Here is a 12,593-nt window from a genome sequence, read left to right as displayed (position 1 = left end):
GAAGCTAGGGAGGAGATTGCTGAGCCTTTGGCTTTGATCTTTAAGTCATCTTTGTCTACAGGAATTGTGCCAGAAAACTGGAGGATAGCAAATGTTGTCCCCTTGTTCAAGAAGGGGAGTAGAGACAACCCTGGTAACTATAGACCAGTGAGTCTTACTTCTGTTGTGGGCAAAATCTTGGAAAGGTTTACAAGAGATAGGATGTATAATCATCTGGAAAGGAATAATTTGATTAGAGATAGTCAACACGGTTTTGTGAAGGGTAGGTCGTGCCTCACAAACCTTATTGAGTTCTTTGAGAAGGTGACCAAACAGGTGGATGAGGGTAAAGCAGTTGATGTGGTGTATATGGATTTCAGTAAAGCGTTTGATAAGATTCCCCATGGTAGGCTACTGCAGAAAATACGGAAGCATGGGATTCAGGGTGATTTAGCAGTTTGGATCAGAAATTGGCTAGCTGGAAGAAGACAAAGGGTGGTGGTTGATGGGAAATGTTCAGACTGGAGTCCAGTTACTAGTGATGTACCACAAGGATCTGTTTTGGGGCCACTGCTGTTTGTCATTTTTATAAATGACCTGGAGGAGGGCGTAGAAGAATGGGTGAGTAAATTAGCAGATGACACTAAAGTCGGTGGAGTTGTGAACAATGCAGAAGGATGTTACAAGTTACAGAGTGACATAGATAATCTGCAGTGCTGGGCTGAGAGGTGACAAATGGAGTTTAATGCAGAAAAGTGTGAGGTGATTCATTTTGGGAGGAATAACAGGAAGACAGAGTACTGGGCTAATGGTAAGATTCTTGGCAGTGTGGATGAGCAGAGAGATCTCGGTGTCCATGTACATAAATCCCTGAAAGTTGCCACCCAGGCTGAGAGGGTTGTTAAGAAGGCGTACGGTGTGTTTGCTTTTATTGGTAGAGGGATTGAGTTTCGGAGCCATGGGGTCATGTTGCAGCTGTACAAAACTCTGGTGCGGCCGCATTTGGAGTATTGCGTGCAATTCTGGTAGCCACATTATAGGAAGGATGTGGAAGCATTGGAAAAGGTGCAGAGGAGATGTACCAGAATGTTGCCTGGTATGGAGGGAAGATCTTATGAGGAAAGGCTGAGGGACTTGAGGCTGTTTTCGTTAGAGAGAAGAAGGTTAAGTGGTGACTTAATTGAGGCATACAAGATGATCAGAGGATTGGATAGGGTGGACAGTGAGAGCCTTTTTCCTCGGATGGTGATGTCTAGCACGAGGGGAGATGGATATAAGACAGATGTCAGAGGTAGGTTCTTTACTCAGAGAGTAGTAAGGTCGTGGAATGCCCTGCCTGCAACAGTAGTGGACTCGCCAACACTAAGGGCATTCAAATGGTCATTGGATAGACATATGGACGATAAGTGAATAGTGTAGATGGGCTTTAGAGTGGTTTCACAGGTCGGCGCAACATCGAGGGCCGAAGGACCTGTACTGTGCTGCAATGTTCTATGTTCCATGTTCTATGTACCGGTTGCTTGATTAACGTTCTATTGTCCTGGGAAAATGGGCCATTAAAATGCAAACGAGCGGGGGTTTCGATCAGGTCTGGTTCCCTGCATTTCAGATACACATGGGCTCTGTATCTGTCTGATTCCTGGGTTGGCCATAATTCTTGTGGTACTTTGCAGGTGGCCATCTTAGGTGGCTACAGGGTCACGGGTGAGGCCTCTGCCCTGAGAGGGGCAGAGAACCAGGGAGGATTCCAAAGGCCGTGGTGCAGGTGTCCTTTGTTTGGGGTGAGCTCTGCTGAAGCCCTTTTTCCTCTGTGAGCAGCCAGGAGCCTGTATGTAGCGCAAAAGATGTGCCTTTAAATCCGCATACTGCAGCAATGGCCGTCTGGGCCATGCCACCCTTGCCTGGGCAGCCACCCCGTCTGACAGACTTTGAGGCTTTTTCAGAGTTTTATTAGCCTCCCGTTTCCCCTCAACAACCATGGCAACCAGTCCCTGCTTGTAAATACTTGCATTAATTTGCGCCCTGAGAGGAGCGGAGCATTGGGGTGGTGGTGTGTGTGTACGGTGTGTTTGGAGCATAAAGTGTCCAATCTGCAAATGATACTTAAATCCATGACGGTTTAACATGGACGGTTTTACATGGACCCGCCAGCGAGGGACCGGAGCATGGAATCTGAATCGACGCTGAGCACAAAACTGATTTTTTTTCCAATTACGATTCACGCTTCCGGCATCAAGAAGTGGAGAATGCAGCCCTCGATGCCGGCATTAATACTTGTCCCTAAAAGTTCGATTATTTCAGACTTCTGGGAGTCACAAAGCATAACACAAATATAATTGTCAGGGTAAGACGGCACGGTGGCACAGTGGTTAGCACTGCTTCCTCACGGTGGCGAGGACTCGGATTCGATCCTGACCCCGGGTCATTGTCCATGTGGAGTTAGAACATTCTCCCCGCATCTGCGTGGTTCTCACCCCCACAGCCCAAAGATGTGCAGGCTAGGTGAATTGACCACGCTAAATTTCCCCTTAATAGGAAAAATAAAATAAATCAAATATAAATTGTCAGGGTATTATTATTATTATTATTATTAATAATAAATGGTCCTGGATTTGGAAATTTGAAGATCAACCTTTTATTTATATTAACCTAATTAAACTAATTATTTTGACAAAGTGTTGATACTGTAAGCAGAAGGTCACTTACTTTCTCATCAACTTGCTGCCGAGCTGTTTCATTATTACAATTTCTAGCACCATAAACATATGACTGACTTTCCAAATATATTGTCAAAGTTATTATCAGGGCTTCATGACCGGGTGGTGAGGTGTCTTTAAACAGTTGAAAATTTGCTATCAATCTTGCGACTATGTTGAACAATAAAATCAATTACTGCCAGCATTTAGGTTACCACTAACCCTGTCCATTTGCTCATTGATCTTCTGGTCAATGACATTCCCTACAGTGATATCCTCTTCCAAAATGACAATTTCTGATCCAGCGATCCAGCTTTCCATTTTCTCAACTTGTGAAGACTTGGCAGCGTTCCAGAATTCAGACAGTGAAACTAAGTTAACCTACAGAAAAAAAACAAAAGATGTTAGAAATAAGCTAATAGGGATCAGAAGGAGATGTATACTCTCAGCATTTAGCTTTACATTCTAAATAAACCTCTTCACCTCCCTTCCACAGAATCACATTATTGTTATGGCACAGAACGAGGTCACTCAGCCCATTGTGCCTGCTCTAGCTCTCTGAATGAGCACCATGATGTAGTGTCAATCTCCCGCCTTTTCCCCACACCCTTGCGCATTGTTTCTATTCAGATAAACATCTCATATCCTCTTGGTTGCCTCGATTGAACCTGACCCCGCTGTGGTGATGTGCATCAATGTAAATACAGATAGGCTAGCTAGACACTAGAGGGAGCACTAAAGACATCACACACACACTCAACCAATAGATCAGGTAGATAGGACACGACCAATGGACATGCACGATACGCACGGAGGTGACACGACCACAGGGGGGGCATTACACCAACCCATATATAAAGGATACCACACACATGAGCTGCCTCGTTCCAGTGGAGACACTCAGTGAGTACAGACACAGGGTTGATTCAATATTACACCCACCACGTGGATTGCAGCAACTGGTTAGTCAGTCTGGGTAGCTATAGTAGGATTAGCAGTAGTGTCGAACCTGAGTAATAGAAGTGTAAATAGTTTAATAAATGTGTTGAAGTTATCTCCACATCTGAACCTTCCTTTGTGAAGTGCACCACAAGGAAGCCGCTTATGTTACACCTACAACTTAACAAATCATGATACCAGGAGTGAACTGTTTCAATCCATATAGCCATACCTCAGTGTACAGTGACAACCAGCAACGATACCCAGGCAAGATGTTCAAGATCCGGGTTCCGCAGCAGCTCCAGTGCCACGGCGATCTCCGTGAAAACTGGCGGGTATTCCGGCAAATGTTTGAAATCTTCCTGGTGGCAGCCGAACTAGAAGACCTGGCTGATGCTGAAAAGACAGAGCTTCTGCTCACCATCGCCGGTGCCAGAGCAGAAGAAGTCTTTTAAAAATTCAAGTTCTCCAAGGAGCAAAACAGGAGCGACTTCCAGGCAGTCCTGGACAAATTCTGCAAATATTGTGAGGAAAACACACTCCAACCAGCAAGAAAAGGTAAGAGAAGCGCCAGTACGCACCACGAGGCCGAGATCCCGGAGCAGAGAACAGTTTTGATCGGCGGCCATCATTCTAAAGGGACTGCACTTGCGCAGGTGCGAGACGCCGCGCATGCACAATCACGAAAACGGCTCCCGGTAAAGGAACCGCGAACTGCGCATGCGCAATCGCTTCCTACGCGCTATGTCACATGCGCCATGGCGTCAGAGGCCCCGGACCACGCCCATTTAAAGGGGAAACGACCCAAATCAAAGAAAAATTCTTTTAAAGCCGTAAAACAACCTTCCTTCACCTGGAATGACAGCACAATGCCTCAAATTGAACCAGGAAATGAAATTAACTTCCGAAGAACCCTGCAACAAGTAGTTACCTACACCCAAACCGATGATTCCGACCTGGAATACTTCAATACCGACCTTTACATTTTCTCTGGACCTCGCGAGCCCAATGCCAGCTCCGACGCAAACAGTGATGATATGGTCCGAGAAGACTACGACTCGGATGAACGTTTCACCTTGGGAGGCTACCCCAGTACCAAATCCGAACTGCAACTAGACGTGTTGCACATTGGCGACCCCCTTACTGAATCCGACGCAGACCCGGATTCGTTCTTCGGATTTGAGGATCTTCAGCCCAGCAGATATGACACCCCAACTCGTGAGTGCAGGATGATGCTGCAGCCTGAAACCAAGAGACAGAGAGTGGTACAAGCCCACAGAGAGCAGCCTGCTGCCACACAGAGAGTGGTCCATGCACCGCTCAGGGTTCCCGACTCTACGCAAGAAGACACATAAGACTCTAGACCGCAGTCCTTGCATGAACAAGAAGTGACTCCAGTGTCACAAGCCTCCACGGCGAGCTCGTGGACAGACTCCACAATAGAAGAACTGCAAGACTCCAGAGCGCAGTCCTTGCACACACAAGACATGACTCCAGTGTCACAAGCCTCCGCAGCGAGCTCGTGCACAGCCTCCACGATAGAAGCAACGCAAAACTCCGACGTGCAGTCCTTGCACGAACAAGACCATGAGGGTCTAGCAACCTCCTCTGACCAACTAGCAGCAGACGATGCAAGTCTGCATGCTCAAGTAAACAGCAAGAAGACTATGACAGTCTACCACGCTCCAGTGCACAGCAGGACGACCATGACGGTCTATCATGCTACAGTGAAGAACAAAGCGACGATGACAGTCCAAGTCCAAATGAAGGACAACAGCAAGACAATGACAGTCCACCCACATTGTTTGCACCACCAGATGAAAACTCTGACAATTTACCCAACCCAAGTGAACAACAAGCAGTTACTGAGGATCTACCCATGGTATGTGAGACAAGTGACGATAGCATCCCACTTCCCATGCAAGTTGTGCAAAGTGACAGACCTCAGCTAGTGTGTACAGAGGCACTCGACGATCACTGTGAGACCACTAGTGACTCCGGTGACACCATGATACTTCCACCCTCATTCGCTCGAAACTCTGCACAAGTCAATGCATTCCTGCATGTTCCGACTCCAGACGTGCAGCTTCAAGAAATCTCAGCTGACTCAAGTGAACCTGCTAAGACTCCGGACGGGGAGCATCAACAAACCAACACTGACTCAGTTAAAACAGACCAGGCTACAGATGGGGAGCAACCAAACGTCGACTCTGATTCATGTAAGCCGGACTTTACTCCAGACAGGGAGTGCCGCAACCTCAGTGATGGCACGCTCAGGGTGACAGCAGATGCCACAACGACAGGAGATGGATCACTTAGCAATTACACTGGGTCAGTAATAACAAGCAGCGGCTACAGTCCAAGAGGAATACACCAATATTCACCACAGCTATATCCACACATTTTTTCCATACCAGCAGTGCAGCCAATGACAGCTCATGCGGGACAAACCCAGTATTCAGGCATGCAGCAGCCAGCAGTCAATGCAGCATATTCTCAAACAGGCCAGCACTACGGATTGCCCACTAATGGAATCAAGACCGAAGGAGGACTACCGCAAGCGCAATCTGCACTACAGACTGGATGCCTTAGTTACAGCCCAGGATTTGCTGCACCCCAGCCTGGCCAGACGGCATATTCCTATCAGATGCCTGGCTCTCAAGAATTAGAAATATTTAGTCACCGTTAAGGAAAAGATAGTATCTAAGTCATAGTCTATCCTGTACACTGAAGGTAGTGAACACAAGGCACATTGTGGATACTATAATTAGAATTCCCATATAGAGAGCCTTACTTTAGATATTCACAAGACCTTGTCTGGTAGCTTACAACCTCGACTAATCAGGAAGATCTTAGATAGAATACTCTTCAACTGTACGTCCGGTGGTGGCATGTAGGAGGAAGTTGCACGTTGGATGGCTCCTGCTTGATTTTTTAGAGTTTGATGCCCGTTCCCAGGAGAAATGTTTTGGCCTTTGAGTGCAGGAAGGCATAAAGACGGAGGGGGATGTCGAAAAACCACAAAAAAACTGCCTTGAAGAAGGGAGGGGGTGAGAGTTCGCCATCGAGCAAAAGGGTCAGCTCGGCAACTGGAAAGATGGCGGAGGCTAGGTGGGGAAGCATTGCTTACGGCAAAGAAGATGACCGAGGTGATGGCTTTGAAACTGGAGAAACAGCTTGCAAAGCACATGGAGGTGATGAGGAAGGAGATGATGGCGGCGTTGACGGTGCTGGTGGAGGAGGCAATTGCCCCGGTGAAGGTGGCTGTTTCGGAAGGCATCGGCCGAGGTGTGGGAGCAGAGTGAGAAAAGGGAGTGGAGGAAGCCATGTTGCAGCACAGTGATCAGCTTACCTCGATGAGGGGAGGAGCTGCAGAGGGTGGAGGCCACCAAGCTAAATTAGCGGATCTGGGGAATAGATCCAGGCAGCAAAACGTGAGGACCGTGGGCCTGCCAGAAGGGATGGAGGCAACTCCAGAGACTTTTATTTTGAGACAGTGGAAGCAGCGGAGGCATTTGTGAAGGCGGAAGCAATCGGGCAGAAGTGAGGAATGGGACTGAGGACTGGTCTTGAACTGAGTGGAGGGGAATTGGAAGAGTGTATAGAGTGTATACAGTTCTAATTTTTTACTTTATGCTGTTGAATAGGTTAAATGGGGTAGAGTTGTTGTTTTGGATAAGGTAAGAGTGGAGGGAAGGGGAGTTTCTGTTCTGTCTTTTTCTTTTTTGTAGCAATGGTTTTTCTAGGATTTGTTTGTTTGCACTGGATTCGTCTGTTTGAAGGGGATATGTATTTTCTTGTTGTTTTCCTGGGACTGGGCGGGTGGAGGGGAGGGGGGCCTGGGCAGGGGCCCCCACACTAGCAAGCATAAGTAGGTTTGTAAACTGAGGTGTGGTGGGGGGAGGGGCTGCGGACATTAGAGCCTGGTGAGCAGATTTCGATTGGCCTAGGAGGTGTGAAAAGGGGGGCGGAGATCAATATTGGGCAAGGTGTTTTTGAGAGGAAGTGGATGGGGGGATTCTGGGAGGCGGGCAGGGGTTCGATGGCAAGAATGGGATGGGACGGGCCAGGCCCAGTGGGCAGGGCCCAGAGTTACGATGATGGTGGATAGGAGGGGTGGGCAGGGGGAGACATTCAGTTAGGATAGTTACGTGGAACGTGAGGGGGCTGGGAGGACCAGTGAAGCGGTTGATGATGTTTGCGCATCTAAAAAGTTTGAAGGCCGATGTGGTTATGTTACAGGAGACTCAGCTGAGGGTGAAGGACCAGGTGAGGCTTAGGACGGGTTGGGAAAGCCAAGTGTTTCATTCGGGGTTCGACAGTGGGGTGCGGGGGGGGTAGCGGTTTTGGTCAGTAAGAGAGTGACGTTCCATATGGAGAAGGTGGTGGCAGCCAAGTGGGGTAGAAACCAAAGAGAAAATGTTGGAAAATCTCAGCAGGTCTGGCAGTATTGTAGGTATAGTAACAACAACAAAATAACCAATATACATGGATTTCCGGTTGCGGCTATGCGGAGCTAAGTCGCACGTTCGGCAGCTCCCGCCAGAAACGGACTTTTGGACTCTTTTTAGGGCCCTCAGCGGCATTTGTTCGATGGTTCCCAGTGTGGGAAGGTGATAGTAACATTTTCCCGGCACTGTATGGATTGGACTAGGAGCGGAGCGGTGAAAAAAGTAGTTTTGGAACTGTAAAAAGTACGAGGGAGGAAAATCAAGTTGGCGGCAGGTGGAGACCAGGCAGCATGGGCGCAGTGGTCACAGGAACAGCAGGAATTTCTCCAGCGCTGCTTCACGGAATTGAAGGCACAGCTGCTGGAGCCCATGAAGGCTTCGATAGACAAGCTGCTCCAGACCCAGAAGGACAAGGTATAGCAATCCAGGAGGCAAAAGGCCTCGGAGAACGAGGACGAGATCTTGGGCCTGGCGGTGAAGGTAGAGGCGCATGAGGCGATGCATAAGAAATGGCAGGACAAGTTCGAGGACATGGAGAACCGGTCGAGGAGGAAGAACCTGCGGATTCTGGGTTTCCCGGAGGGAGTGGAGAGGTCGGATGTTGGAGCATATGTGGTCACGATGCTGAACACGTTGATGGGCGTGGGGGCCTTCCCGGGGCCCCTGGAGCTGGAGGGGGCCCACCGAGTCCTGGCGAGGAGGCCCAAGCACAACGAGCCGCCGCGGGCGGTGCTGGTGCGGTTCCACCGCTTCCTGGACAGGGTGTGTGTCCTAAGGCGGGCAAAGAAGGAGCGGAGCAGCAGGTGGGAGAATGCAGAGGTCCGGATATACCAGGACTGGAGCGCGGAGGTGGCCAAGAAGGGGGCCGTGTACAATCGGGCTAAGGCGGCTCTGCATCGGAAGGGGGGTGAAATTTGGAATGTTGCAGCTGGCGCGACTGTGGGTCACTTTCAAGGACCGCCACCACTACTTCGAGACGCCGGAGAAGGCGTGGACCTTTATCCAGGCCGAAAAGTTGGACTCGGATTGAGGGTCAGTTGCGAGGGGATGTCGAGAGAGGATTGTTGTGATTGTTGTGTTTTGGGGGTGATGTTCTGTTCTGTTTGGTACTGTTTGTTCTTTGGGTGCAGGGTGGAGTAGGGTGAAATCGTTCGTAGTGGGGGTTTGGTTAGAGTGTGGGCGTCGGTGGTTGGAAGAGGGGGGCCATTGGGGGGGAGGGGAGAGGGGAGGCCCGAGGTGGGGGAGCTGGGATCAGGCCGCGAAAGGGAGCTGCGCCTGAGGGGGCGGGGCCGGCTTGGTGGAAAGCGCGTTTATTTTTCCCGCGCTAGGGAAGGAAGGGGGCGGAGTCAGGAGGGAGGGGTAGTGCTGGAGAGGAGCGCCCGCTGATGGACAGGAGGGGGGGGGGGAGATTCTCAAACTGGGGGGGTCGATGAAGTGGCTGGAGCGGCCGGGGTCAGCAGGAGTCAGCTGACTTACGGGAGTGCTATGGGGGGAGCAACGCAGCTAGGGGGGTGGGGGGGGGGCGGGTGGAGTGGGGGGGGACTGAGTTGCTGCTGCATTGGCCAATGAGGAGCTGGAGCCCGAAGAGAGAGTCGGGGCGGGGGTCTGCCGCTGGGGGGAACGGAGAGTGCGGGAGGCGCGGGCACGCGGCTGGCCTAGAAAAGGGGAATGCTAATCAGCGGGGGAGGGGGGGGGGGACAGCCCCCTGATCCGGCTGATAACTTGGAATGTGAGAGGCCTGAACGGGCCGGTCAAGAGGGCCCGGGTGTTTGCGTACCTGAAGGAACTGAAGGCAGATGTGTTCATGCTCCAGGAGACGCATTTGAGGGTGGCAGACCAGGTTAGGCTGAGAAAGGGGTGGGTAGGGCAGATTTTCCACTTGGGATTGGACGCAAAGAATCGAGGGGTGCCGATTTTGGTGGGGAAGCGGGTGTCGTTTGAGGCGCTGAGCATCGTGGCAGACAATGGAGGTAGGTACTTGATGGTGAGCAGTAAGCTGCATGGGGTCCGCGTGGTCTTGGTGAATGTGTGTGTCCCGAATTGGGACGATGCCGGATTTATGCGGCGCATGTTGGGCCGGATTCCGGACCTGGAGGCAGGGAGCTGGATAATGGGGGGGGACTTTAATACAGTTTTGGATCCAGCATTGGACCGCTCCAGGTCCAGTACGTGTAAGAGGCCGGCGGCGGCCAAGATGTTGAGGGGGTTTATGGACCATATGGGAGGAGTGGACCCATGGAGGTTTGTTAGGCCGGGGCCAGGGAATTCTCTTTCTTTTCCCACTGCAGGGCACTGATCCCGAGGGTGGAGGACACAGAGTATTCGGCCATAGCCATCTCAGACCATGCCCCGCACTGGGTGGAGCTCGAGCAAGGGGAGGAGAGGGACCAGCGCCCGCTGTGGCGCCTGGAGGTGGATTTGCTGGCGGTTGAGGAGGTGAGCGGACGGATCCGGGGGTGCATTGAAAGATACCTAGAGGTGAACGATAATGGGGAGGTGCAGGTAGGGGTGGTCTGGGAGGCGCTGAAGGCGGTGATTAGGGGAGAGCTAATCTCCGCTAGAGCCCACAAGGAGGGGAAGAAGAGGAGAGAGAGGGAGAGGTTGGCGGGGGAGATTTTAAGGGTAGATAGGAGGTATGCAGAGGTCCCCGAGGAGGGACTACTCAAGGAGCGACGAAGCCTCCAGGCCGAGTTCGACCTGTTGACTACCAAGAAGGCGGAGGTGCAGTGGAGGAAGGCGCAAGGGGCGGTGTATGAATACGGGGAGAAGGCTAGCCGGATGCTGGCACACCAGCTTCGGAAGCGGGAAGCGGCGAGGGAGATTGGGGGAGTTAGGGATAAAGGGGGTAACACGGTGCGGAGTGCGGTGGGAATAAATGGGGCATTTAGAGATGAGGGGCTGTATAGGCCTGAGCCCCCGACGGAGGAGGGGGGATGTGTCGTTTTCTGGACCAGCTGAGGTTCCCGAGGGTAGAGGAGGGGCAGGTGGCGGGGCTTGGGGCACCGGTAGGGCTGGAGGAGCTGACTAAGGGGGTGGGGAATATGTAGGCGGGAAAGCCACCAGTGCCAGATGGGTTCCACGTGGAGTTTTACAGGAAGTATATGGACCTGTTGGGCCCATATGAGGACTTTCAATGAGGAGAGAGAGGGGGTTTCTACCCTCGACGATGTCCAGGGCACTGATCTCGCTGATCTTGAAGCGGGACAAGGACCCTTTACAGTGTGGGTCGCATAGGCCAATCTCGCTCCTCAACGTGGATGCAAAGCTGTTAGCGAAGCTGCTGGCTACCAGAATTGAGGACTGTGCTCCAGGGGTGATCCATGAGGACCAGATGGGTTTCGTGAAGGGAAGGCAGCTAAACACCAATGTGCGGAGGCTCCTAAATGTAATCATGATGCCTGCAGTGGAGGGGGATGCGGAGATAGTGGCGGCGATGGATGCGGAGAAGGCCTTCGATAGGGTGGAGTGGGGGTACCTGTGGGAAGTGTTGAGGAGGTTAGGGTTTGGGGAGGGGTTCGTTAGTTGGGTTAGGTTACTGTACGAAGCCCCGAGTGCAGCCACAAATCGGAGGAGGTCAGAATACTTTCGGCTGTACCGGGGGATAAGGCAGGGGTGCCCCCTGTCCCCCCTGCTATTTGCTTTGGCAATTGAACCTTTGCCGATGGCTCTAAGGGAGTCCAGGAACTGGAGGGGGCTGGTGCGGGCGGGGGGAGGAACACCGGGTATCGCTGTGTGCAGACGACCTGTTACTATATGTGGCAGACCCGGTGGGGGGGATGCCGGAGGTGATGCGGATCCACAGGGAGTTTGGAGACTTTTCCGGGTATAAGCTCAACATAGATAGAACATAGAACATAGAACATAACAGCGCAGTACAGGTCCTTCGGCCCTCGATGTTGCGCCGACCTGAGAAACCGCTCTAAAGCCCATCTACACTATTCCCTTATCATCCATATGTCTATCCAATGACCATTTGAATGCTCTTAGTGTTGGCGGGTCCACTATTGTTGCAGGCAGGGCATTCCACGCCTCAATTTAAAGCTATGTCCCCTCGTGCTAGACATCACCATCCGAGGAAAAAGGCTCTCACTGTCCACTCTATCCAATCCTCTAATCATCTTGTATGCCTCAATTAAGTCACCTTTTAACCTTCTTCTCTCTAACGAAAACAGCCTCAAGTCCCTCAGCCTTTCCTCATAAGATCTTCCCTCCATACCAGGCAACATTCTGGTAAATCTCCTCTGCACCCTTTCCAATGCTTCCACATCCTTCCTATAATGCGGCGACCAGAATTGCACGCACGACTTGGGGCTGCTCCACCTCCCCCTTAAGGATCCCGAAAACACGATCCGAGACATCACGCACCCTGGCACCTGAGAGGCAACACACCAACCGTGAATCTCTCTCGTTCCCACAGAATCTCCTATCTATCCCCCTAACTATGGAGCCTCCAATGACTAATGCGCTACTCCTCTAGCCCTTTCCCTTCTGAGCAACAGGGACAGACTCTGTGCCAGAGACCTGTACC

At 51.4% G+C, this 12,593-nt stretch overlaps 1 protein-coding gene across 1 annotated transcript in view; it reads right to left on the bottom strand.

Moving 5' to 3' along the window:
• The window catches only part of LOC140425313 (ornithine decarboxylase 1-like), a 239,110-nt gene extending 236,065 nt beyond the window's left edge, over window positions 1-3,045 (bottom strand). The window contains exon 1 of the mRNA XM_072509467.1: window positions 2,898-3,045. Within this exon, the coding sequence (XP_072365568.1) occupies window positions 2,898-2,996 (99 nt within the window). The 5' untranslated portion in view covers window positions 2,997-3,045. The remainder of the gene's footprint in view (window positions 1-2,897) is intronic.
• Between the last annotated feature and the right edge of the window lie 9,548 nt (window positions 3,046-12,593).

Source organism: Scyliorhinus torazame, chromosome 6, assembly GCF_047496885.1.
Source record: "Scyliorhinus torazame isolate Kashiwa2021f chromosome 6, sScyTor2.1, whole genome shotgun sequence".
Taxonomy (NCBI): Eukaryota; Metazoa; Chordata; class Chondrichthyes; order Carcharhiniformes; family Scyliorhinidae; genus Scyliorhinus; species Scyliorhinus torazame.
This window is presented reverse-complemented; position numbering and strand designations above follow the sequence as displayed.